Source organism: Aplysia californica, unplaced genomic scaffold (genome assembly GCF_000002075.1).
Source record: "Aplysia californica isolate F4 #8 unplaced genomic scaffold, AplCal3.0 scaffold00079, whole genome shotgun sequence".
Taxonomy (NCBI): Eukaryota; Metazoa; Mollusca; class Gastropoda; order Aplysiida; family Aplysiidae; genus Aplysia; species Aplysia californica.
In genome coordinates this window covers 1,223,193-1,249,891 of record NW_004797349.1, presented here as the reverse complement: position 1 = coordinate 1,249,891, position 26,699 = coordinate 1,223,193, and the positions used below count along the sequence as shown (strand labels likewise).

At 39.1% G+C, this 26,699-nt stretch overlaps 2 protein-coding genes across 3 annotated transcripts in view; both read right to left on the bottom strand.

Annotated features, from left to right (window-relative positions):
* Window positions 1-4,680, bottom strand: part of LOC101851566 (ADAM 17-like protease) — a 7,328-nt gene extending 2,648 nt beyond the window's left edge. Inside the window, exons 1-4 of the mRNA XM_005094294.3 lie at window positions 4,257-4,680; window positions 3,236-3,522; window positions 2,110-2,304; window positions 316-1,024 (exon numbers count right to left, since the gene is read on the bottom strand). Of these exons, the coding sequence (XP_005094351.1) occupies window positions 316-1,024; window positions 2,110-2,304; window positions 3,236-3,516 (1,185 nt within the window). The 5' untranslated portion in view covers window positions 3,517-3,522; window positions 4,257-4,680. The remainder of the gene's footprint in view (window positions 1-315; window positions 1,025-2,109; window positions 2,305-3,235; window positions 3,523-4,256) is intronic.
* Window positions 4,681-6,660: 1,980 nt separating this feature from the next.
* LOC101851180 (peroxisomal NADH pyrophosphatase NUDT12) lies at window positions 6,661-25,944 on the bottom strand. 2 transcript variants are annotated; one of them, XM_005094292.2, is made up of 10 exons: window positions 25,691-25,944; window positions 20,537-20,658; window positions 19,440-19,542; window positions 18,862-19,146; window positions 17,110-17,257; window positions 13,308-13,423; window positions 11,726-11,814; window positions 10,565-10,708; window positions 9,757-9,908; window positions 6,661-8,401 (listed from the first exon to the last, which is right to left on the bottom strand). In XM_005094292.2, the coding sequence occupies exons 1-10, from the start codon at window positions 25,852-25,854 to the stop codon at window positions 8,219-8,221; spliced, it is 1,506 nt and encodes a 501-aa protein (XP_005094349.1). In that variant the 5' UTR covers window positions 25,855-25,944; the 3' UTR covers window positions 6,661-8,218. The 2 variants fall into 2 exon arrangements, with proteins under 2 accessions (XP_005094349.1, XP_005094350.1); XM_005094293.2 differs by having other exon boundaries at window positions 6,661-8,380.
* Between the last annotated feature and the right edge of the window lie 755 nt (window positions 25,945-26,699).

Below are 26,699 nucleotides of genomic sequence, written 5' to 3'. Positions count from 1 at the left end.
TGGTGGTGGTGTTGGTGGTGATGGTGGTGGTCGTGTTGCTGTTGTTGTTGTTGTTGTTGATGTTGTAGTTGTCGTCGTTGTTGTTGTTGCTGTTGTTGTTGTTTTATCTGTGTCTAAAGTGTGGATGTGCAAATGTGCTTAGTGTCCTTGCCCTTCCTTTAAACTTCCTCCTCTTTTTTAAGGTCTTATGGCAATTTTTGGGGTTTTAAATGACGTTGGTCCTTTTTGAGCTAAAGCAAGACGTCAGCAGCTGCTGACAAACGTTTACGATAAAAGAAGAAACTTTTCAGTTTTCTTGTACACTTTTATACCCACCTTATCAGCAATAATACTGTTTTCAAATCCCAACGTTGAGAACCCCACATTTAAGGCCCTCTGTCCGGATGAGGCGCAGGGTCCTCCAGGTGGGTAAGTTGTCTGAATCCCGTTGACAGCAGCTCCCAAGACGTAGTCTCTCATTGTTCTCTGTGTCGTCAGATGGGCCAAGCAGTACGAGCTGAATTCGTTATTTTTCGACATCGAACCTATAAGTTCGTCCGCACTTGCATTCATTTCATCGGTGTTGTACTCGTCCCATGTACTTTTGCCACTCGTGTACTGCGTTAAAAGAACGAGGCGTCTTACTCTCATCCCAATGTTTCTGAAAGGTCCAAAGATCGTTGATGTGAAGATTTTGTTGACTTTGTGGTGCCAGAAAAGCAGTAAGTGGGCACTCCACTGGGGGTCTCTTTGTCCCAAACGGTCAAAAGTGTAAGTGTCCATTATGGCAAAGATGTCGCATATGTTGTGAAAAGGCGTTACGGAACGCGACAGTCTGTGAAAGCGAACATCTTTGGCGTAATAAGGCCCCTTGTCGTTTCCAGAAGCAGGTTCCTTGTTGACGTTTCCTCGAGATTCTTTCACGTGATTGTAGCTCTCGTTTTGAAATAAGTGACGAAACTTCCGAGCATCGTAGGTTTTACATGATTTATGAAGTAAGTTAGAGACTGCTTCGGATACATTGCCAAGTATAAGATCTGCTGACCTGTGGAAACGGAGTGAGAAAGAGTAGTGTGAGTAAATACTAGAAGGTGTTCTTTTTTATTTATCTTACGCCCTTCCCCCCCCCCTCTCTCTCTCTCTCTCTCTCTCTCTCTCTCTCTCTCTCGCTCCCCCCTCACACGTACACTTTCTTTCATGCATAACACTCCCCCCCCCCTTTTTTTCTATCCCAATTACTTTTTCTCACTCACTCCCACCTACCCCTTTTTTTAAATAAAAAAGCTGGTCTATTAATATTATATCATCGGTATAACTTTAAAACATATCAGTAATTATAATGGTGATAACAACAACAACAACAACAACAAGAAAAACAACAACAACAACAACAACAACAACAACAACAACAACAACAACAACAACAACAGTAACATTAATTGTAAAAATAATTGTAATAATAATCTTAAAAAATAACAGTAATACAGTTTAACAGGGATTGGTCAAACATAGAAGACTCAAAATCACGCATTCATCGAAGTGTACCTGCAGTCCCGTTTTTATTTCTTCTTTTATCTTTGTAAGATATCCCTCGAACTACCTATGCCGGTCCCGACGAATTCGAGGTATCCGTGTTATACTGTAATAATAGCAATGATGCTAATGATGATGATGATGATGTTATTATTATTATTAATGAAATAATCATGTTAACTTCAAAAGGCAGTAGCAAGAACAACAACAATAACAGAAGCAACAGAAGCAATTAATTCAGCTTTGATTTTTAGTTAAATTTGAGTGAGGAAAAGCACTTCACCACATCAATAGTCTTTTTCTGCTATGAAAAAACAACACCAACAGCCAAACAGCAACAACAACAACAACAACAACAACAATAATAATAATAATAATAATAATAATAATAACAATAATAATAATAATAATAATAATAATAACAACAACAACAGCACCAGCAGCAATAGCAGCATAACAACTCCGAGGTAAACGATAAGCATTTTCCAGCATTTCAGAGTCTTTCTCGGCTGCTTTAAACTTTAAGGAAAAAAAAAAAGGGGGGGGGGGTTTGGTTAATAATGACTTCGTGCCTTTCCCCACACTGCCTTGTCTCACCTGTATATGACCATGTTCTGAGACGTAGAGTGTGTCTCGTGTCGCCGGATGGGCTCTATAGTGTAATGCTCTACCGTGTCTTGGATGTCGGCTGTCCACATCCCGTTCACGTGAAAGGCGTCAACAGAAGTGTCTGGTTTTCCGCTAACAGATCCAGAATAAAGTCTATCTGTGTCTACTGTGAACTTTTCTGACCTGTCAAATAGATGGAAAACATAATTCGCAATCATCATAAACATATTACTATCTGGACTCAGCAATATCTGCTCATTCAAAAGAGTAAATTTAAAAAAAAGGGAAAGTCAGTTACATGTTGGGGCTGCTTTAGTTACAACAAACGATATTGTTTGCTCTGCATTGGCTATCATATTATGTTGTGTGGTGATGGCTCATGTTTAAAAAAAATTGTTATTTTTATTCTAGTTTTGTTTTGTGTGTCTTTCTTTTTGGGTGTCATGTTAATGTTCTTAAATTCGTATCAGACAATCATTGAATATGTAAATGAGAGTAAGCTGCGATGGCTCGTGTTGCTATTAAAGTCAGTAGGCCAACGTTCCAGAAAATTATGCTCCCAGAAGTAAATGCAAACGAGTAATAGTAGAATGTCTTGATCTTTTGTTAAGAACAAGTACCTACCTGGTCACTTGGTGGGCCATTTTTAGGTTGAGTGTTTGGTCCACCCACGAGGACTCAAGGCGGAAGAAAAAAAACTGAGTCTAGGACCAAAAGACTTATTTTCCTACTGCAATCGAACCTCTTCTCTTACTTTTCTCGTTGGCAATGATCTGTAAGGGTAAGTGACACCCACGCTCAAGGACCCTCGAGCAAGTGTTGAGTTCCTGCATGCTGACGGCATCGCTGACCGCTTATGACGCCACAGCGTCAGAAGAGAGAGAGAGAGAGAGAGAGAGAGAGAGAGAGAGAGAGAGTGTGTGTGAGTGTGTGTGTGTGTGTGTGAGTGTGTGTGTGTGTGTGTCTGTGTGTGTGTGTGTGTGTGTGTGTGTGTGTGTGTGTGTGTGTGTGTGTGTGTGTGTGTGTGTGTGTGTGTGTGTGAGAGAGAGAGAGAGAGAGAGAGAGAGAGAGAGAGAGAGAGAGAGAGAGAGAGAGAGAGTAAGTAGCAGCTCACCTTCCATCAGCCCCGACAAGACTGCACTCCAGCTCCTCCGAATCGACCACAGACCAGCCAGGGGTAAGAACGAGATGAAATCTCATACCAAATGCTTTGAAGCGCAAAATCTTGTAGTCCACTTGCCCACTCACTGCGTCTCTCTTTGTCCTCACCCTGAAGTCACTTGGCGTCAAAACTTCAAAATGTCTCAGTCTGGAGTGAATACTTCCCTCTCCCGTTTCGAACAGCCAGATAGTCCATAACAGAACAACATGCAGCGGGCCATGGTTCACATTCATTTTATGCTGAACACACACACACACACACACACACACACACACACACACACATGTATATATATATATATATATATATATATATATATAGACGGCAACTGAAATCCGATTCTCAAAAAAAAAAAGTAGGCTATCTTAAAAAAACCAACCCAATCCAAAACAAAAACTCTGTCAATGAAGGGTGAAAGCTAAAGATCGACTAAAAGACTGAACCTGAGTTTCACTTTGACAAAAATAAGATACCAAACGATGCTACACAACATGCACATGCATGGAAGGAAGTAGATACACAAGATGACAAAAACGGCTATAATATAGCCCTAACTCTGACACTATCTCACCTCGATATAAATTTCAAGTAGACATTAATTTCTAGCACGAATATTAGATCTATGTCACCAAATCACACCGCCCTTTTATTTTCCCGAGTGAGCATAATTTTATGAGCTATGACTATCACTATCATCACCCTGTGAGTGACATTGTTCCTCATCATGTCAAATCTTTCCAGTAAAATTTTGAGCTTTGGCTAGTTTGCTGCTGTTCAAGTTGTTACCATTTATTTTTTAAAAATGCTGCCACTAGGTGCTCTGCTTGTCCAAAGAACAAAGGGAGAACACAATCCCTGCACACGAGCATGTTTAAAAAAAAAAGAAACTAGATCTAGATATCTACATGTACTTTTTTTTTTTTTTTTTTTTTTTTTGGGGGGGGGGGGGGTACCGCAGAGGGCCGGAACTTACTGTTTTTGATTACTCTATATTATTTATACGATCAGAATAAGCAGACTGCCGAATCTGACCAAGGTACTTGCTTGTACCAATGATCGTACACAGTACACCATCTTTAGGCCTAGCCTGCGGTTGTCAAGTAGCCTACGGAAGTTGAACTTGGACAATAAGGGTGCACTTCTGCGCAATTCAACACAACTTTCTTTTCATACAAAAACGCGCGCCTTCTTTAGTTGAGAAAGAACGGGAATTATGTTCTCTTAACGATGATGTCTCCTCTTCCACATCAAAGACCAACACAATGTCATAATGTGGGAGCCGACTTGCGCCGACCAAATTGAGTGCAATGTGATGAATAAACCGCTAGTGTGTCAAACACGCCACTGACAAACAGCGCTAAATATAAAGGGTGGTGTGAATAGATGTGGAAAGTGGACATCACTGGTGAGACAGAGAGATAGACAGGTATCGACCAAGCTAGAGAGAGAGAGAGAGAGAGAGAGAGAGAGAGAGAGAGAGAGAGAGAGAGAGAGAGAGAGAGAGAGAGAGAGAGAGAGAGAGAGAGAGAGAACTTGGAAATGGAGGAATTATATCAGTCCAAAATGGGTTTTTGATAGCATAAAATCTTTAAAGATCATCAACATGAAGCGCCAGATCTGCGACAGACATCAGCAATCATGGTTCTTCATTTATTCCTTTACTCAGATTCTCCCAAAAAGGCCACATTATCCTGATCTTTCCCAGTCCCCCATTGCTCTGGGTCTACCTGTAGCTCGTTTGCTCTCAGTTTTGCTAGCAAGAGTTAGATGTTCAATGCCTTTATGTCGATTCAAGAAACGTCATTAAAATTTGTCTTTTCCTGATTGTTTTTATCAGTGAGCGGCCAATGTGGGATTCTTAAAGTCAAGTAGATCTTCTACCTTATTTGATTTCTTTTCCTTCCAAGAAACCCTCAGCAGTCTACTAAGAAACCACATTTCTGTTGCTTCTGTTTTATTTTCATTGTCTTTGGTGATTGCCCAGTATTCACAACCATACGAGGGTAGAAGGGTTGGCTACACACAGCATTTTTAGAAATGTCATTTTGGTAGTCATTGGGATGTTTCTATTTTTCAAGATTGAGCTCATTTTTATTGAAACTACCTTTAGCCATTGCAGGACTATCCTACAAAGAAACAGCAGAAGAAGGGAGACGAAGATGCAGAAAGAGTAAACGACGAGAAGACCACATTAAAAAGTCTCTACCTCAGAACTGCAAAGTTCTATCTGACATTTTTGGCCGTTTTGAGTTACTGAGCCCATGAGGTCAGAAACTAAATGTTCTATCTGCTCTATCAAAATCGTAAGATTATTCAGAGTCGTTATCAAAGATTTCCAAGAACTGAATTTGAAACGCTTGACATGTTGTGAAACTCAAATTTTTTTTTTTACATCAAATTTCTCAAAACTGAGCAGATACAACTTTGTAATTCTGAGGTAGGAAGTGAACTGGTCGTGACTAGAACATCTAACTACGGAGAGGTGAGAAATGAGAGGCCTGGAAAAATCTTAGGATAGTTGTAAAATATGCAGTGGTGCTACAACAGTCAGCCAGACTACGGGATAGGTGAAGGAAAATAGTGTCGCTCCTAAATGATTCGGCTCTGTTTACTTTTGGAGTAGAGAGAAGCACATTGATCACTGGGCACGTGAAAAGAAAGACAAAGACAAACAACATAAAAAAACAACACCCCAGTAGTAGTCCCTGCCAGTGGTGCCTTCCATTCACCCACCTTCAGTTTCAGCTTTGCGACAGCTCCCCTCTCTTGAGCAAATTAATGCATTGAGCTCTAATCCCTTAGAAACAAGACTTGACCAGCGTCAGTGGTGTAGCAATTAGGTGCTTCCCCAGGTACTGTTCATGATGAAGACTTGAGTTCGATTCCCATTTGTGGAGGATTTTTATTGAGTATCTTGGTCTTTCTGCAGGGACATCGTATCCTGCTCAGCCCTGGTTGGCCCTGACAGATGGGATCGAAGCCCACCTTGTAAATTATTTAAATTAAGTCAACAGAGGCATTAAAACTTCTACACATAAAAAAGTTGGATTTCACGCTGTAGACCGTAAACTTATTAAACGCTTTGACAGGGAATTTCACTTGAAGAAGTATTATCAAATATCTGATTACAGTTCTTATGTTTAGATAAACCAAATATTTGATGGTCTCTATTTTTTTATGTTTACGAACCCAAAACTGCAAACCTTTTTCAACAAAGGCAGCGTGAATTCTTTTTTAAAATATATGTCACAGCCTAGTATATAAAATGAACTCCATTTTCTTCTGTGTTTCTTAATTTATCACCAGCATAATCATTTAACAGTGTCAAGGACATGGGGTACTGCACAACACATCAACTGATAACAGCAAAACCAGGATGAAACTGTAAGCATATTTATTGATCACAATCATTCAGTAAAAAAAGTCATGTGTATTGCATAGTGTAAACATATCTTTTTAATGCCAGCTAAAGACTTCATATTCATCTTCAAAGTCAAGCACCACTGATTAAATGTTTACTGTGATAAATGGAAGCACGCAATCAACGATAAGTTACATTATGCTTGACATCACATATGATCACGAAAGAAGAAATAAAGAATCAACCAGTGGATACCTTTTGAATGTCCATAAAAACATATATGAAGGACTTTCATCTTTGATATCCTAATAATCTGATCAACATGTAATATAATCCTGACTTCTGCGTTCATACAAAGAAAAGTCTGATAAGTAAATTCCTGATTGCTCAATACAAGAAAAGTATGGAAATCACATAGCATTTATTCAGCAATAAAGTGTCACAGTAGCCGTATCAAATTCTTGAACAAGAACACAAAACAAATTTTACAACTAGCCCTATAATTCAACTTTGAGGACTTAAAGTACTTACAATTTCCAATTTGTTCATTAACTCTGACTAGACAAAAATGTTATGTTAAATGGCAGCACACTTGGTCCAGAAGTTAGAATATGGAGGAAAAAAAGAAGAAAGGCAGAGGCGATATATCGAAGAAAACATTACACCTATACATCTCAGCACACAGAGGTTTCGTTGTAGTTGTTGTTATCATGTGTTGTCCCAGGACTGAGGTAGATGAACCACACCTCTCCTAGCCAATCTGTCCTGTGCCATTGTCATGCACTCAGCCAGCATTTTTTCTGCTCCCTGTCCAGTCTTTTATATAATTTGTCCTTTGACATCTTGATCCTTTAACGTTTCTCTCTTTCTTTCTATTTTTCTTATCAGCACTGTTTTTGGAAAACCATCTTGCCTCATTATATGTCCGAAGCAAGCCAATTCGGATGTTTTCTAGAGTTTTTTCAGGATTCAAACAAATTATGAGAACAAGTTGTTGATTGTTCAGTACCCTGTCTTTCCAACAAATCATCATTATCTTTATGCAGATTTATATTTCAAAGGCTTATACCTAACAGTGACTGATAATTCTCTTGACAGCATAAGAATTTTCATCTAAAGCAGGTGGATTTAGTTCTGACGACAGAAGCAGAAGCTTACATGTGAGTTGTGCCTGTGGTGGTTTTTTAAGAAAAGGAGTAAAATCAAAAGTCACACATATTTACTTTCAGCTTCAAGAAATAATGTTGATGTACACAAAAAAATCAACTCTCCATTTCCAGTTCCAAACTTTAGAATCTGCTCAATTATATCACAAAAATATTCTAGGAGGCATAATGGTATTGCATGAAATAGCCCATTATAAAAATCCTTATTAAAGCACGAAAAACAAAAAAAAACTATAAAAAAAACCAACCTTTCCAATCCTATAAATTCTATGAGCTGCCTATTCAACCATATTATAATTTTTTTTGTTTTGTGGGGGGGCAAAATGGTACCACATGACATAGCCCACCATAAAAAATCCTTTCTTTAATGCATGAAAAACAAACAGAAACTACAATTCAAAGCCAATCCTATAAATTGGAAAAGCTGCTTGCCACCCATGACTTGATCAGCTGATGCGCTATAGCCTCTCCAGGAGGAACATAGAGGCCATGTGGGTGTTGACCCGCTAGCATCTGTGCCACTTCCGCTCGAGAGAACCAACGAGCCTCCTCCAACTCACTCGTGTCCACCTGAGGATAAGGTTTGGAACACTGAGGAACCACTTGACGTAAGAACATTCCCTATCAAACAAAAACTCAATACAAATTTGTGCCAATGTCAGTCATATTCAGATGTAAGATGCGACGGGCTATTCCAAGCTGCGAAACTCAAAAAGAAAAAAATCCGACAGCGTTGAATTTTTTGTTCATCTCATGTCTTGAAAGTTTGTTGCTCTGGGTTTCATTTCATATCAAAATAAGCACTTTTACTCTGAAATATGTGTTTTGTTTTAATTTATTTCTGAGAAGTGTATGGTCTCTCTGACATGAGAGTGAGGAACGAGAAGAAGGAATTTGGGCTTCAAAACCCTTTCGATTTACAAACCTGTTTTCCTAAACAGCCAGACTATTTATAGAACCACTGCCTGGTTTTTCATTTTCATTTTCCTGTAATTTGCAGTCTTAAAATTTCCATTTTCATCAAACATTGTCCCGTTTGACTGCATTTTTTCTTGCAGGGAAAGGTGATAGTTTTTCACTCTAATATTACAAACTTTGTGAAATTTCAATTTTATGTCTGATTTTGATTGGCATTGACACATATTTATGAAGACATGACATTAGCATCTAATTCTGAACATTGTGAGGATTGTCATCCTCTCAATCCTGTCCTCTCTCTTTCTCCTCTTATTTCTTCCTTCTCATACACTCATATATCTCTTTTAAGTACAGATACTTTTTGTCAAACAAAAAATAATAAAGATTCTTGCACTGTAGAAGTAGAACATCTAATTTTAAGCTCCCCAACATAATTTTTAAACCAAAGGGGGTGTGAGGGGAGAACAAAACATTGTTTTCATTACAAAATTCACCAGATAGGCAAAAAGTCTAGAATTCTTTTTTTTAGTTTTAGTGTTTTATGGGACTCGCAACAAAATAAGGTAATATAAGTGCCGAAGATTAGAGGTGTTACAAGAGTAACAAACATAAAACAGAAGGAGGAGAGATTAGGAAGATAGACATTTGATAGGAGAAAAGGAGCACCCGCCAACCACCCACAAGTCTAGAAGTAACGTGTCTAAATCTTTGCCACAGGGCACGCAGATTGGCATGGTGGGAGGACAACTATTTGTTTGAATAAAGACATCCATTACAGGAGGCTCGGGGGCAACAAGTACCCAGTTTTCTCAGAAGAAGGGCGAAAAACTCTTGATATTTTGAAGAAGAAGAAGAAGAAAAGAAGAAGAAGAAGAAGAAGAAGAAGGAGAAGAAGAAGAAGAAGAAGAAGAAGAAGAAGAAGAAGAAGAAGAAGAAGAAGAGGAAGAAGAAGAACAACAACAACGACAACAAAACGAACACTTCCTGAAACTTCTGAGTAGTTATGGGTATTAGACATGCATCCATACCTTTAGCGCACTTGTGCGTGCATAAGCTATACACCCAAGCATTAGAACAGCAGGGAAGGGCCATGGTTGGCTGGAATGATAATCAACTCGACCAACTTTGATGCCACTTTCTTCCTCTACTTCTCTTCGGCATGTGTCCTCAAGGCATTCACCTGTCAAATTTTAAAAAGGATTATGGTACTTTAGAGTCATCAGTGAATTCAAATTCTTTTCTTCCTCTCAGAATTAAAAAAAACAAACTCTCAAGGTTTAATTCATATTCAGAACGCTTTGAACCAGAATGTCTATATATATATTTGTTGAGTGTCAACATAAATCTATACCGGAGAGGGGAAGATGAAAAAATGTGCATGTGATTGAAAATATGAAAACTCCTACGTCCTTTTAAAACAGCCTCTCATTATTTGTAATCCATTTTTCTTTCTTGAGTCATGGCACTACAACATAAAGACAAAGTCAGACATGAGATTCACAAAGCTTCCTTCAACTTGAGAGACCAAAACTTTTGTGGAACATTTTCTCTTAGGAAAATAGAGAGGATACAAGAAGCAATCAATTGAAAAATTCACACTAAACTCAAAGATGACATCGTTGTTACCATATTCACATATTCTGAACAACAAAAAAAGGAAAAAAAGTTGGATCTACCTGTAAACAAAATACATTTTCCCAAGAGAATTATAAAAACAGTAAAGAGTAAAAAATCATCACACAGAAAAAATAAATATCTTCAACAACACACCCGCAGGGAGGAAAACAATCGATTGCTTACTGAATCAGTAACATCTACACCAATGAACAACCGCACCTGGTTCCATGAATCCAGCAAGACATGAGTACATCTTGGGGGGAAATCTTTTCTGCCTTCCAAGCAAGCAATCTTTTTTATCAGGTGACACTACCAGCATGATGAGTGATGGGTCCACACGCGGATAGCAAGTATTTTGAACACCTGCAATTCGCATTAAAAAAATGATATATCTAAACAAAAAAGCAGAACATCCATCAATTTTTTTATCAACATCTATTTCTTTTACAATCACTCCGTCCAAACACTAGCATCACTTCTTCGGGCACATCTACAATTTGTCATGGAACCTTTTGTTGACTGACATATATAGGATAAAAGGTCGGTGGGCGATCATTCGTTTGTTCGTGTTTACAGAGGATACCTGAAAGGTGAGTACTGGTTAAATGAGATGCACAACTATCATCTTCATTGTGCGCTAGATCTGTGGTGGACATCGGTCATCATGGGTAGCCATTCATTTCTTTACTCGGATGCTCAAAAAATGATCATGGTCTGTCCGCATCACCTATCTGTTGAGGCTTTCTAAGTAAGTTGCTCTGAGTTTACCCCTACCCTACGTGCCATCAATTTTACCAGTAACAACTATATTTTCAAGACCCTTATGATGATTAAAGAGTTCTTATTAGTGAGCTTCCCATTATGCTTCTTTAAGCACTGCCTCATTTGATTTCTTCTCCTTCCAATAAATTCTCAAGTCTCCCACCAAACCACAATTCTGATGCTTCTATTTTATTTTCAATTTTCATTCTTCAGTAATTGTACAGCATTCAAATCTGTATAGAAGGAATGACCCGACATGATCTTTTAGAACTATAGCAAAATCAAATCTAGAGAGCACAATAAGTTTATGACTTCTTGACAATTTCATTAAAAAAAAACCCAATCAGTTTCTCCTGTTAATTTAAGAAGAGAAAAAAAAGCAAGAGAATCAGGCTACAAAGGCAGAGGAAGACCATGAAAAACTAGACTGGATGGCGTCAAAGAGGTCCTCCAACAGACTGACATATCTACAACAGAAACCACCCATCTAGTCTTTGGCCCAAAATTACCTCTCCTCATCATCTAATGATGCAAGAGAAAGGAAAAAGTAAAGTACGTCAAGAAGGGAAGAAATACACTCTTAAATGGTTCAATAAGGAGTAAAAACACTGAACTCACCCTTGTTACTTGAACATTCCCAATTTTGACAAACTCTTTTGTAACCTCCTTCAGCAATTTTGGTGGCACTTCCACAAGTAGAACAAAACCTGAGAGGTATATATGTAGAAACATATGTCAGTCTTGCCTTAATCTATAGATAAACAGATAGAACAGAAAAATCTTCTATTCTTTTCATCTGCTTGCTCAATACAACACTAACCTACATTGCAAGCACACTTTTGGTCAATATCAATTCTGAGCATGTGCAAGAGTAAAGATGCACATTTTGCACTTACATGAACTGTAGAGACAAAGTCTTCTTAGCAATTTTATATTGAGAGACTACGAAACACTCAAGACCTTAATGTATGTTCTCTGGTGAGACGAAAAACAGTTATCACAGAATAAAAAATATTCAAGAAGATAAAATCGATTAAAAAAGGGAAGAAAAAAGGGATGAAAAATGTGTTACACAAAAAGTTGCAATTTCATAACTAAAGAGTAAAGAATAAAAAAAAAAAATCATATCGTATTTTCTAACTCTTTATCTCCGGCAAGCCGCTCCCAGCGGCTCGTGGTACTCGTCTGCTGGAACATTTTAGTGACCAACTTTCAGCACTTTTCAAAGACCCCTGAATAAGTGTTGAGTTCCTGCGTGCTGTCGGCATCGCTGACCGTTTAAGACGTCACAGCCCCATAAGAAAGAGAGAGAAGGAGCGGCTCGAGGTCAGAACTGCTGTGCCGGGGCTCAAGCACATTCCTTAACCATAACTTCGGCATCAAATTACTTTTCGGCAATTACCCAAAACAGGTCTCTTTTATTGGGAGTTCATTTATTGGATAAAGAACTATCAAAATAGGTTGACTTGTTTTGATTAAAAGACCCATTTGACACTGAGATATTCCATACAGATTATAAATAGACCAAAGTGTCCATCTGAGTCAAGTATTGTTCAACTCTTGTGGGGGGTGTGGAGGTAAACATTAAGGGAAGATACCTCAATAATAATTAAAAGATTTTAGCAGCAACTTCCCTTATGATTGGTATCAAAGCAACCTCTGTTACAGTCTCGTAAATTCTACGGGCCATAAGCACAGCGTTACACGGTTCAGGCCAGTAAATTCTACGGGCGCAGCAGCAAAGGGGTTAATTCTGAGTATGGGTAAAAGTACAGAAACTGTGTAAGTGAAATATCGTAGAAACAGCAGCAGAGGGCACTTCAACTTTACAACTGGAGAGAGTAGGACTGTTTGATATAAATATTGTCAGGAGGAGAGAATAACCTTAAGAACTAGCAATAATAATTATGTTTCAAAAAACCAAAACCACACAGCATTCCAGACCTGTTTTATATTCCCCGAACCAATGTGCAATGATTTCATTTGAATATAGAATATGTATAACAACTTCCTGCTGCGAAACATTTCAAAGAAAGCCCCGCATAGTGGTTTTTGAGATCCATTTTTTTGCTAACCAGGACCCTCAGAAGAAAAATCTATACAAATCAAAATGATGGATGGAAGACAAGGCGGACCCAGTCAAAATTTGCCTTGCTTATGTCACAGAATCTTGCCTATGGTGACATCTTAAAAGACTTACTTGTACTTATCCAACCAGCATAAGACAGAGTGTGCTTCCGCAAAAATCCCTGCCTGGGTTGGTTCCATTTGCATTGTCACTGGGAAAGGAGTTGCATATTTTCCTTCAGGGAAGAACTGTAAAAATACATCAAGAGAGGGTGAGTCAAGCTGGACACTGTTCACTGCTAGACTGTAGTGTTGTCTGTAGGGCAGTCACAAAAATAATTGTAAAAAATTTAGGCAGAAATTTTACTCCCACATCGACATTATTTAGTACATTTAGGAGAACAGCGGCTTCAACCCCTGCCTGTTAGAATCAACTCCGGCTGAGAAGCATACAACATCTCAGCAGACAGATGGAGATACTCAATAAAAATTTCTCCACACACAGAATGAAAAAGGGGACTTTCATGGTCTAGAGGTCAGTGTTCACCTCTCATTCAATAGGTCCCGGGATCGAATTCGGACAGTGACGAATATTCTCTTCTCTAAATTGTTCTCCTTTCACCTCCTGTCCTGTTCTCTAACAATGATCTGTCGTCTGCTTTTGTTTCCAACTGTCCCCCACCCCCTAATCTCCTTTGCTCCCTCCTCTCAGCTCCTGACTCTTTCTACAACTTTTCTACAGCTACTCCTCGGTTCTTTCTTACTGCTGTCTTTCATCCACACCTCTGATCTTATGGTAGGTAAGATCTAACATCTAGCCTTCTCAGATAAGGGCGAAAAATCTCTGAGGTTCTTTGTGAAAGTTGCGCACGTTAAAGATCCCTTGTGTTAAAAAAATCGATAAGTGTAGACTTCGGGCGACACACTGGCAAAATGCAAAATAAATTTCTACCAAACATAAAATGTTTAATGAGTCCCGAGCGCTCATATGACCTAATGCAGTTGCAAGCGCCGTAAAACACTTACCAAAAAAAAAACCCACACAGAAATGGAACTCGCATCTTCTGCATGCAACGACAAAGAGCATGACTGCTACACCACAGATGCTAGTAAAACTGGAACCATTCTCTTCTTTTACAATAACATGCTAAGCTGAGATAAAAAGGTTCATGCTGAATTTCAGTTTGAATAATAATATAGACATCTGCAACTTTGATGATTAACAGAGATCTACTACTTTACAAAGTAATTTTTTTCTAAACTTAAAAAAAGTTGGGTTTTCTTTTTGTTTTTCAGTTTCTCATTTTCACCAAAAAAAACACCCAGAATGCCACCTGTTATATATATTTTTTCCCCATTCAAATAATGTTTCTGTTGGACATAAAAAGCTGCTGAGACAGGAGCAAGTTTCGGTATACTTGAAAATGGCAGCAATAAAATAAAATACGCAGGATCAACACAGTATTTGCAGTGGAGATTGCTGAAACAAAAATTAGCTTGACCACCCAATTTTTTGGGGAGGTTTTGTCCTATTTTCGGTTTAGAGAGACTGCTTCTTCATGGCTTCTTTTCTTTATCTTCTTCAGGTAGGGCTGGAAAAACCTGACTCCACTTTTCCATTGCAATTTTTTTTTTCTCCAAATAATGATTGCCAACAACACAGCTTTTGGAATACTGTACGGGATTACCGTGCTTGCAGCAAATTTCACTTTACAAAATTTCTCTTTCAGTAACCCCAATGAGAGCTGTAGGCAGATTGCAATATGCTTTCTCTTCAATTATGTCAGCATGTTTAATCTGATGCACACACACACAGAACTGAATAGATGTAGGAGTTCTTTGAATTGTGTTCTGGTCTATAACAGAACAGAAAGAAGGTCCAGTATCAGTGGCGTCATGAAATACATCCATTCTGATAAGATTATGTCCCTTTTATACCATTCTATGATTGAAAGCGAGCTATTATTTTGTATTTGCTGCTGGGCTGGGAATTGTACGGTGAAAGGTAAAGAAAAATTTGACAGAACCATTAAGAAAGCCAGCAGGATCTGTGGATAAGACCTTACTAGAACTGATGAAATGTATAACATCACAACTATAAAAAAGAAAAAAGCATTATAAACGACTCATCATACCCCTTTTCCACACAAATTGTTAGATCCCGCAGAGGCAGATATGGACCTCTAAAAACAAAGAAAGAAAGATATAAAAGAAGTTTTTGACCATCTAGCATAAGGTTATTGTCAGAATAAACATAGGTGTGTATTGCTCTTTAAAGTATGTATCTATATATATAACTCCAAAGGAATTTAATTTCAAGACCTTTGGAGTTATATATACAGATATATACTTTAAAGAGCAATACACATCTGATGTGAAATGTACTTTTTGTCACCTTCACTTTTCTTTTCATATCGAATTTTAATGAGAGTAATATATAATTTAATTTTTTTATGTGTACCTATATGTGTTTTTACGGTCCTGAAGAGCAAATTAAAAATTTCTCTCGGGGATAATAAAGTATTATCTTATCTTATCAAATGCAAAAACGTGCTCATGTGAAAGCATATGTGAATTAGCTTCGCAGAGACAACCAAAGGTCTCGCAAGAGACATTCGCTATCCTAGCATCACTGCACACAGTGTACGTGTAGGCTTATTCATGTGTGATATACGAAGGCAAATAGTGCACTGGCAATGCCTCTACTCTTTCTGATAATTACACACCTATGTTCTCATTTTCACTTTTAATTTTGCTATCTTTACATGTGTAAAATTTAATAAATTTGCATTACTTACGGGGTTGCTAGGGAAAAATAAAACTACATAACCTTTGAAATCCTGTTTGGTTTAGAAACAGACATTGTTTTATTGTTTTAGTAGAGGTTTTACGGCGCCCGCATCGACATAAGGTCATTTGAGCGCCAAGGGGTGGATTTCAACAGAGAAATCCTTACAGGGAATCAGACTTACTCTTCTCACCTCTCTAGCTTCAACGCACAAAGTCTGCTTCGACTAACAAGGAACCCCGGAAATAGCGTTTCACAAGACTGTGACAAACATAATACAAAAGAAGTAGAGTAAAATGACTATAGTAAGGATTAGGAAAGAAAAAGCAGCAGTACCCTGTTGTAATTCAGGCACAGTTATGAGCATGACATAGTTGGATCAGCCCATTTACAATTCTAAATTCTACTGTGCATTAGAACGAGAAATTTCCCCTGTTTGGGAATGGCCTCTGTGGCACCGCCCCGGAGGGTAGAAATAGGAGTATTTCGACTAATTGGTAGTTTTCTTACAAAGACAAACAAGAAAACAGTCAGGGATTCTGTTTACTTTCGAATAATGCTATTTTCAGATTAAACGTTTTCAAATTCAGCGATCTCCACTGTTTATTATTTAAGGGACTAAACCTTCTTTTAAGTACCTATCTTCACTTACACACCAACAAGCACATAAATAGAATTAATCCCATGTGGGAACCCCATTGCAGACACTGTGACTACCACGAGGAGACCGTTGATCATCTTCTCCTTCACTGCCCAAACCCTGGCAATTCTTCGACGCAGGCTCCTACACACACCTACAGTCTTACAAAGCCTGCTCTACTCTGGCACTGACCAGATGACAAGGACATGTGGTCACTTGAGGGAGGCATTGCGCTGCCAAGAGCGAAATGCTCGCAGCTAAAGGGATTTGAAAATAACAACAACAACAAGTGCCTATCTCCGTCAAGACTCGGCCAAGTGGGTGAGAAGTAATAAAAGGTACATAAATTACCAAAGTTCAAGAATCAATGCAGCCCTTACTACAGCCCAGTATCACATCCACAGGGCAAGTAGCACTCCAAAAGTAGACCTGTTGAGTTTGAAACTACTTGTTACATATTAGCAATTAAGATACCCCTTCTGAAGGCTGAAATTCTTACGAGCATACCTTTGGACCAATATCTGACAATTCCTCTTTGATGTCAACAGCAAACCAAGCATTTGAATCAGGGTCCCAAGTTTCAAGTCCCAGGAATATAACAGTCCCTCTCTCAAGTAATTCTGTGCCCAGCTGGTTAATGTTGAAAACAGCAAATCTGAATCAAAATAATTCTAAGTTATTGCAAAGGTAGAGTTCACAGGTTTCTCTAAAATGGAAACAAAAAACAAATGAATTGAATTTCTTTTAATTTCTTACGACTGGAGCAACTATGGAAACTACTTTGAAACCCTGAAGATAAAAAAAAAGAAGCCAGCATACATACAGGGATACTGACTTAAAAGTGCAAAATATTGCCAACATTTCTAATACACAGCTTTTTGAGCCTGAGCCCTAACACTCAATATACTACTGAAGCAGCTTTACAGATACTGAGTTTAAAATGAAATATGGGGTTTAACACTTTCCCTACTAAACGTACACCAGTGTGTGCCAGCTTTCTTTACCATTGGCTGCGCAGCGCACGCCGCTCTGCGTCACGAGAATGTTCGTTCAATGCGGAATGCACATATCGGTGTGTTAAGAATTTTTTAAACAAAAGAATAAAGGATTTGGTAAGGGATGTCACTCTAATGATATGGAAGGTCAAAACGTTTTATTGGTTTCTTCCCTTTTGCTTAAAGATGATGTTAGTGAGGGTCTTTTTAGAACAAAACGATAGATGTTCCAAAATTAGTAGGTCAAAGCGAGCGCGTCTCATGCCTGCAAATACTGCACTAGACATGATATTTCAAGAAGAATCTGAGGAAGAAGAGTCTATAGATCATTACAGTGATATTGATAGCGAGTATGAGCCACACAACGATCTTCTTCATGAACGGAATGCAGTTAGATCTGGATCTAGATCTAGGGCTTGTAAAAAAGTAACATTTTTCGGCTTTTTATGGTCAATGTTCATAACCTCGCTGTCATATTTCATATTATCACAGCTCCTTTTCCTTTCCACACAGCATTCTATAGATCTTTAGCTTTACATATGTCTACTTTTGTACTTCTAAACCTATTTTACAATAAATGGTGAATTTTTCACTGACGCCACAAAACACTACGTTTTTAGGGAATAGACTATTATTTTAGTTAAGTATCCGCCTTCGAACAGAACATATACAGCTCAACTTTCACTTGAAAAGAATAAAACCTGAACTTCCCCCAATATGTCTTTTGTGTGACTATGCAAAGGGAGACTGTGGAACATCACCTTTACAACTGTGCAGCCCTAAATGACATCAGAGCTGCACTTCTCCCTCCGAGACTTAACATTGACAACACACTCTATGGAACTTTACAGCAACTGCAACAAATCTGCACTTATCCCTTCATGGCATTGGACAGAAGGGCGAGAGCCCAGTGGTTGCTGGATTGATAACAACAACAACAAGTTATTTATTGAGGGTTTATCCAATGAGCTGGGGCTACTTAGGGAAAGTGGTAATGGAAATAAATGTTTCCTGACAACATCTACATTTCAGGTAAAAATCTTGACGCATAAGTGGCATAAAGAATCACGAACATCCAACTTTGAACCCCCCCCAAAAACCATTAGGACATGTTGCTATCATTGTTTATAGAGCTGGTATCTAAAACCATAGTAAAAGTTGTTGTTATCAATCAGTTAGAAAGACACTGTATGGGAAACAGATTAACTATATTTTTGATAATACTATTCACAAGACAAACTAAGGAACAACAACAGAAACTCACTTGTATTTTCTTGAAGGCTCTTCTGACCTCAATAAGAAGGGCTTCTGATCTGAGAACAAGACAAATTTCGTGGACATGTTGTTTTTGGCTGCTTGAAGACCTGCGGTATCTTTCCTCATTTCTGAAGCCCTATACAGTGGGTTGAGAGAGAAGTAGTTGTGGATTTGGTCGAACTCCACACCCTGTTTATGCTGAGACAATACAGAAGCAGCCTCACTGTGGTTCCAGAAGCGAGCGATTTCCAGGGCAGTCTGTCCAGAGGCATTCAAGCAGTTTACATCACAACTGCGAGAAAAAAAAAATGGGGAAAAAACAACCTTATGATGTAATTTTAAAAAAAGATAAAAAACAAAAAAACATATTATTCAAGGAGGGTGATATAACTAGACAGTCCAGATTACATCAGGAAAATGGCAAATGCATCCCTGTGAAAAGGTAACTGTTCAATTTTAGAAAGTATTGCACATTAAAATAAAAATCCAGGGTCATTACAATCTAAAGTAAACTTCAATTTCTTTGGTTATCAAGCATGAAATCCTATTTTCCACACTCCGTGTTACCGTTAACCCAGATCTTACCCTCTCTCTATAAGTATGGATATGACATGGGTTTGTCCATTTCGTGCAGCAAACATCAAAGCCGTCCATCCTCTCTCACTTTTCACGTTGATATCCACAGCACCTGTCAAATAAAAAGAAGATACTCCCTGACTGCTGGCTGTTGCCTGCCTGAGTTTGGTTTTGCGCTGAATATAATATCAAGCTCATTGACATGTAGATGGGAAAAGGCTTTGAGAAAATTAGCTTAAAGATAAAAGGATTTACAGATAGCACTGAGGAAGGGACTGATAGCTTTAAATTCAAGTATTACAGATCCTGAAGCCACATGATGATGCACATAGCCATGTAAGGTCATATAAACCAAACACTTCGAGACATGCAGCCCAGAAGACCATGAGCTAAGGATATTTTGCCAGTGCGAATTTGATGGGCTCTGGGTTTACGACATTATATTTATATATTTGCTTTTTTCAACAATTAGAATCTGAATTTGAACAAAATATTTCCAGAGCAGATGCAACACATACCACACACAAAGAAACATCAATCTAATAAAATTTTAAAATTTCAGGATTAGAGCACCTGAACTGCTTGCACATGATATGCTGATATGCTGCAGAAGTCATTTTAAATAGATATTATAGAGCAACATTAATTTGACAACCTGAACTATAAATAATGTGGCCCATTAAATTGTTTCTGCAAAGCTTGTTCCCATAGACGCCTCCGTGTGCAAAAGTCATTTTAATACAAAATATCTAAGGATACAAAAAACACATCTTACATTACAAGGCAAAAAAACAAGCAAACATTTCTTCATTATATAGAAACTTAGATATAACAATTTTTCACACACTACACAGATTTTTCTTGTGGTTCCACTCTGCTTCCCCAGTAAACAATCACCAACAATGGTAGGGCCTCTACTGAAAAAAATTCCGAGAAGTGGGCTACTGTTTTCTACTTTACCTTGTCAAAGTGTTTTAACTTTTATGTTACAACTTTTTGTTTATACAACACTTCAATGAACACAACTCATAATAAAGATGAACTTCAATTTTAAAACAAACAGTAAGTAAGAATTTAAAGCATTTACAACACCCTGGTAGCATTACCCAGTAAACCGCTTATTTCTGCAAGGTCACCACGAGCAGCACTGTCCAAGAACCTTTGGTTGAACTCCTTGATACCGCCACGAGAGTAATCCAGAGGGTAATTGTTGTTATTCATTTTCCCCCTGCGTCAGGAAAGAAAAATAGCTGTTGAGCTGACAATTCCAACATAATATTTTATTTTCAGTGAGTCATCACTCCTCACTAAACAAGAAACAGATAAAATAGAAGGACAAAACTATGAACATTCTATTCATTCTTTGAATTTGGGGGCCAGTCTGGTTTCCAATTTACCTTTAACTTCAATTTAACAAAAGTTAAACCATTATTAAACTTCACCAGTGTTTTAGACAGTCTAAAAAAACAATGAAAAAGTGAACCCACACAGTACACAGCCTCACACTTCAGGTTTGGGTATGTGCATATTCAATAAAATAATTGAGAATAACTCAAATGAATAGAATTACAACATTAATAACATGCTGCCCAGAATGTATGTTTTGATTAAAAAACTAGGAAGTAGCTAAATTTTCTAGTAGGAACTGTCTAGCTGCTGCATTCAATATTTATTCGTTTCATACATATTAATCATCAATAAATCGAACAGTAGGCCTTCAAAATCAAACTTAATTATCATTATTAGTAGATCTAGATAGTTTTGTAAGCACAAGAAATTAAGCACTTACACAAAATTATGGCCTCAATAGGATGCTGAGCAGCACATAGAGTAATTCGAGACTGCAAGGTTTGCAAATGGTTACTGTGAGGTACAAATGCAGTGTACTAGGGGGAACCACTAGGAAAGACTCAAAGGATGAAGGGGCAGAAAGCAGGGGGGAAGAGGGGAAGGGTGGAGGGGTGATGTTATGTTGAAGGAGCTTGGAAACTGCCACTGCAAAACCATCATTATTTTTAAAATCACGATCAGATGACGCGGCGGGCATCCCCCTCGCAAGGTGGTCAAACAAGATGGCTGTCACTATAAATATCAGCCAAAAACGTATTGTTGTCATTCTCTAGCTATCCGCTTGTGAGGAACTGATCAGTGGAACCAGATTTAGACTGAATCATTTAAATAATTTTACATAGATCTATCATGTATCCAGCATCATCATCATCATCAATGCCTTCCACCACTGGCAGGGTATAGGCCACATACAAGCTCCTTCCATTTATCTGTCCTGGGCCATCCTTCCAAGCTAGTTCCAAGTAAGTTTCATCTCTCTCATGTCCCTTTCTACTCATCTCCTCAATGTTTCCCATGGCCTACCTCTGCCTCCTGCTCCCTGAAGGTTCTACTGCAGCGGCTGTCCTGTGATGCTTCCGCTGGGCTTTCTGAATGTGTGTCCAATCCATGACCACTTTTTTAGTCCTATTTCTACTCTTCTATGTCCTTTTGTCCTGTCCTTTCCCACAGCTCTTCATTTTTTATTCTATCCTGCCACTTAATTCTTAGATACTCCTCATACATCTGTTGATGAAAGTCTGGACTTTATTCAGTATTGTCTTTGTTGTCTTCCAAGTTTCGCAGTCGAAGAGGAGCACAAACTTGACATTGGAGTTAAAGAGTCGATTAGTGCGCAGTGAGATGTTGCTTGCTTTCCAGACATTTGATAACTGATTGAATGCTGACGTTGCCTTGGCGGTTCGTGCTTTAACATCTGCCTCGGTTCCACCTTTACCATCGATGACACTTCCAAGGTAGGTAAAGGAGTCCACTTCTTCCAGGGGAGAGTCTTCCACTATCACAGCAGGGCTTGAAAGTTTTCCTAGCTTCACTACTTTCGACCTGCCCGGATGTATACGCAGGCCAACACTCCTTGATAGGCTGTTGAGTTCCTTGTTGCATCCGAACAATTGTGTGAGAGAGCAGTGCAAGGTCATCAGTGAAGTCAAAGTCGTACAGCTGCTGCCAAGGGATGCACTGTATTCCATTGTGTTTGCCTCTGGTGGCTTCTTTCATAACTCAGTCAATTGCCAGTATGAAGAGAAAAGGTGAGAGCAAGCAACCTAGTCGCACTCCAGTCTGTACCTGGAATGGTTCTAAGAGTTGTCCTTCGTGGAACACTTGGCAGTTTGTTCTATCATAGGTGGCCTTCACAAGCTCGACAATTTTCTCAGGTATTCCATAATGCCTCATGAGTTTCCACAGAGTTTCCCTGTCCACGCTATCGAACGCTTTTTCATAAACAAAAGTTGACCAAGAGTGGTGAATTCCATTTAAGTGATTGCTCAACAATGATGACAGAGTAGCGATCTGGTCCACACATGACCTGTTCTTGCGGAATGCTAACTGGTTTCATCGGAGCTTCTTGTCTGTTGCCAGCTCGATTCTCTCCAGGTGTATCTTGTTAAAGACTTTCCCAGGTATGGACAGGAGTGTTATGCCTCTGTAGTTGTTACAATTGCTGAGGTCTCCATTCTTCGGCAGCTTCATTAGGTGGCCTTCCTTCCAGTCTGTTGATATTTCCTCCTCTTGCCAAACCTTTTACTATTGAGCATAGGGAATTTCCACGGAAGTATCTTTGTCTGCCTTAACCTTAAAGGCTTCCGGTAGGTATGGTCGGGACCAGCTGCCTTGTGGGACATTAGTGAAGTTATAGCTGCAGCCATTTCCTCTCTCAAAGGTAGTTCCGTAACTATTGGGAGGTAATTTCTGGCTGGAAGAATTTCTGGTTGGTTTTCTGAAGGTGGTCTGCTCAAGAGTTGATCAAAGTGTTCTCTCCAGTGTTAAGTTGCCCCTCTGGGTCGAAAATAGTCTTTCCCGCTTTGTCTTTCACTGGTAGAGTGGGCTTGCTGAACCTACCTGAAAGAGTTTTCGTTGTCTGGTGTACAATCCGCAAGTGTCCGTCTGTTGCTGCTTTCTCTGTCTTTTCGGCTAGGCCATTCAGGTAGATATTTTTGTCTTTCTTGATGGAATTCTTTACCTCCCGGTATATTTCGGTGTACTCTTGTTGTACAGCGAGTTTCTCAGTTCGGGTATGGCTGTTGTTGACTTGGGCCTTCATCAGCTCTCTTCTTCTTTTGACTTAATAATAATAATGGATTGCATTTATACAGCGCATATCCACCCATGCAATGCTCTATGCGCTTAACATGATACATATTATGGATTTACAAATCAATTTTAAAGGTACATAGTGTTACATATTCGTGCAAACACATATTCACTCACGCACGCACCACACACACATACATACACACATACGTACATATGCACATACGCACATGCAAACTCACAACGATATACAGCTTGGATGGATTCTGTCTAATCGAAATATGATGAAAATAGAAATGCTTTTAGTTTCTTCTTAAAAATTTCTAGATTTTCTGCTTCTCTGATAGTTTTTGGAAGCCTTCTATTCCAAACAAGTGGGGCAAAATATGAAAAAGAGCGTTGGCCATATATGATTTGTAATTTATTTTAGGCTTAACAAGGGTTGTTTTGTCACTTGATAATCTGAGCGTTCAAGGAGGCACATAGGTTGTTAAAAGCTGTTTTAGATAGTCCGGTGATAAATCATTTAAGCACTTGTAGCAAGTTAAACAGATTTTATATGATACGCTCTTTCACTGGGAGCCAGTGTAATGCTTTTGAGAGTCACATGATCATGCTTTAGTTTTTTTGTAATTATTTTGGCAGCAATATTTTGTACTCTTTGTAGTTGTTGTAACTGTTCATCAGGTACACCAGCCAGTAAGGAATTGCAATAATCAATCCTTGACAATATCTAGACAGTCCTGGGAAATCCATTCATTCCTGGCGTTGACTTTGGGTCCTAGGGTGCTCTGGCAAGTTGCATTTACTGCCTCTTTTATCTTGTTCCAGAGTTCATTTACTTCACATTTATCCAGATCTTGAAGGGCTTGAAATCTGTTCTTCAGTTCCAACCTGAATTCATTCTTTTTTGCTGGGTCTTTCAGAAGGCTCACTTCATACTTTTGACGACTTCCAGATACCTTCTCAGTTTCAGATTCATCTTTCCAAGGATCAAATGGTGGACTGATGCGACGTCTGCTCCTCGTAAGACAAGACTCGGACGTCCTCCAGCGAGCATCTAAACTTTCAAGAGATGCAAAAATGGTCGATCTGGTTTTCCGTTGTTCCATCTGGGGAGACCCAAGTGGCCTTATGAATCATTTTAAGTGGGAAGATAGTTCCTCCTATAACCAAGCTGTTGAATGCACAGAAGCCGAAGGTCTGGAATCTTTCTCCATTGTCATTTGCCTCTCCTAATCCATGTCTGCCCATGATTTCCTCACAGTGACTATTGTCCGAACCTATATTTGTATAAAATTTAAGTCTCCCATTACAATGTTGATGTCCTTACCTGGAATTTGTCAATCACACACTGCAGGCGAGTGTAGAAGTCCTCTTTATTCTCCTCTTTTGCATCATTGGTTTGGGCATACACACTTGTATGATGTTCATGTTTTTATGACCTTCTTTCCTACCATCTTCCCTTGAGTTCTTTCTCTTAATTCCAAATGAGGCCATGATGATCCTTGGGCTGTGCGCTTCCCAGCCCCTGAATGTCTTTTGTGCTGTTTTGGATATGATCATCCCTACTCCTTCCCTGTGTGGTCCATCACTTTCATTTCCTGAATAAATGAAAGCTCCCTCCTTTCATTCGTTTCTGTCAAGATTGGTTTGAGTGGGTTTAGCTGATTCCCAGTATGTGTAGCCTAGTTGGTATCGGTGCATCTCTTGAAGGACCTCTGTGCAGTTTTTCCAGCCTTATATAAAGGGTCCTAACGTTCCACAATCAAATCCAAGGAGACTTGGACTTTTGGATGATGGTGGAGGCTTACTGCCCATCATCTTTCTTTCGGCTTTCACTGCCTCGCGTCATAAACTCTCCATTCGGAGAAGATCCACGATCAGCCAAGCAGAGAAATTGGTTTTTGCTTGTATTAGTTTCTGTAACAATAGGTTCTGAGAGGTTGTTAGCCTTGTGACTCAACAAACTGTATCCAGGCCTACTATTTTCAAAGTTAAAACTGACTTCTAGATATCTACCTCTATATCAATCAAGAGAGGAACGCCCATCCATATGAAAAAGAAATCTAGATCTAGAAACTAGATATCTAGATCTAGATAGATCTAGATCTAGAATCTAGATTCTAACTTTGTTTGAAATTCTCTTGGCTACTCACCTCACAGCAACAGCCTCAACGGGTGCACGACAAGAAGTTCTTGAAAATGTCTGGGACAGTTTTCTAATATTATTGAAAGTTCCAGGTGCACCAGGCGATGACAGCTCAACAGGAAACCGACGGAATGCTGCCTGACACCGCAACGTTCGTGAAAAAAGCGTCATGTATTTTGGAGAGGATGACTAGACATTCAGAGTCCAGGCAGGCACATCCACGGACCACAACTGCAGCAGCCGGAGAGAGGTGGTGAGAAGTGAGAAGGCTTGACAGAGAGAGATCTATTTACATAACACAACCAATGCTCGATACCAAGGAATTTCAAAGTAATGGTATCGTGAGTATATTTTCTTAACGATTAGAAGTAAAAGCACAGACACTTTAAAAGTAAGTCTACGTCCTGAGCCCCCACCCCATTCAGATTTTTTTTTCATCTGCTGCGAACATCCCATGCTCAACTGCCTTTGGTACCATTTGTGGGGCGCCTTGATGTCAACCTGGAAAGATGGTTTTAAATAATCTTAAAAGTGTGGGGGAGGGGGGCAAGTAGGCTACACCACTGTATGTGACAAAGTGAGGGTAAGCAGTGGATCTATTTACCCCTACAAATGCAATCGATAGTGATTCTGCTAAAGCAAGTTGTAGCCTATTCCAATGTCCGCGATGACAGAAAATTATAATATGGTCAATTTGGCCAAAGATTGTTAAGATAATCGATAAGACTGCAATAACGTAGAACAAAATCGAAAGCAGTCTATACCCACTCTTTAGTACTGCTGGATGCTGCTGGCTAACTGTGCCCTGAAGAATGATTGCTCAAAGTTCACCGAGGTCGCACTCGAGTCCATAGTCCGTATTATCAGAGACACTAAAATATTATTAAATACTCTCTGGTATTATTCACATTCGGAGTTCAGAGTGGACTGGCCTGCGCGCAATGAAATCTCTCTCGCTCTCTCTCTCGCTCTCTCTCTCTCGCGCGCTCTCTCTCTCTCTCTCTCTCTCTCTCTCG

Coding starts and splice junctions, on each gene's coding strand:
- LOC101851180 (XM_005094292.2), bottom strand. CDS start 25,854: ATGACGCTTTTTTCACGAACGTTGCGGTGTCAGGCAGCATTCCGTCGG. Junction 11,815..13,307: donor TGCTGGTTGGATAAGTACAA/GTAAGTCTTTTA, acceptor TATACCTCTCAG/GTTTTGTTCTACTTGTGGAA. Junction 9,909..10,564: donor TGCTGGATTCATGGAACCAG/GTGCGGTTGTTC, acceptor AAAATTTGACAG/GTGAATGCCTTGAGGACACA.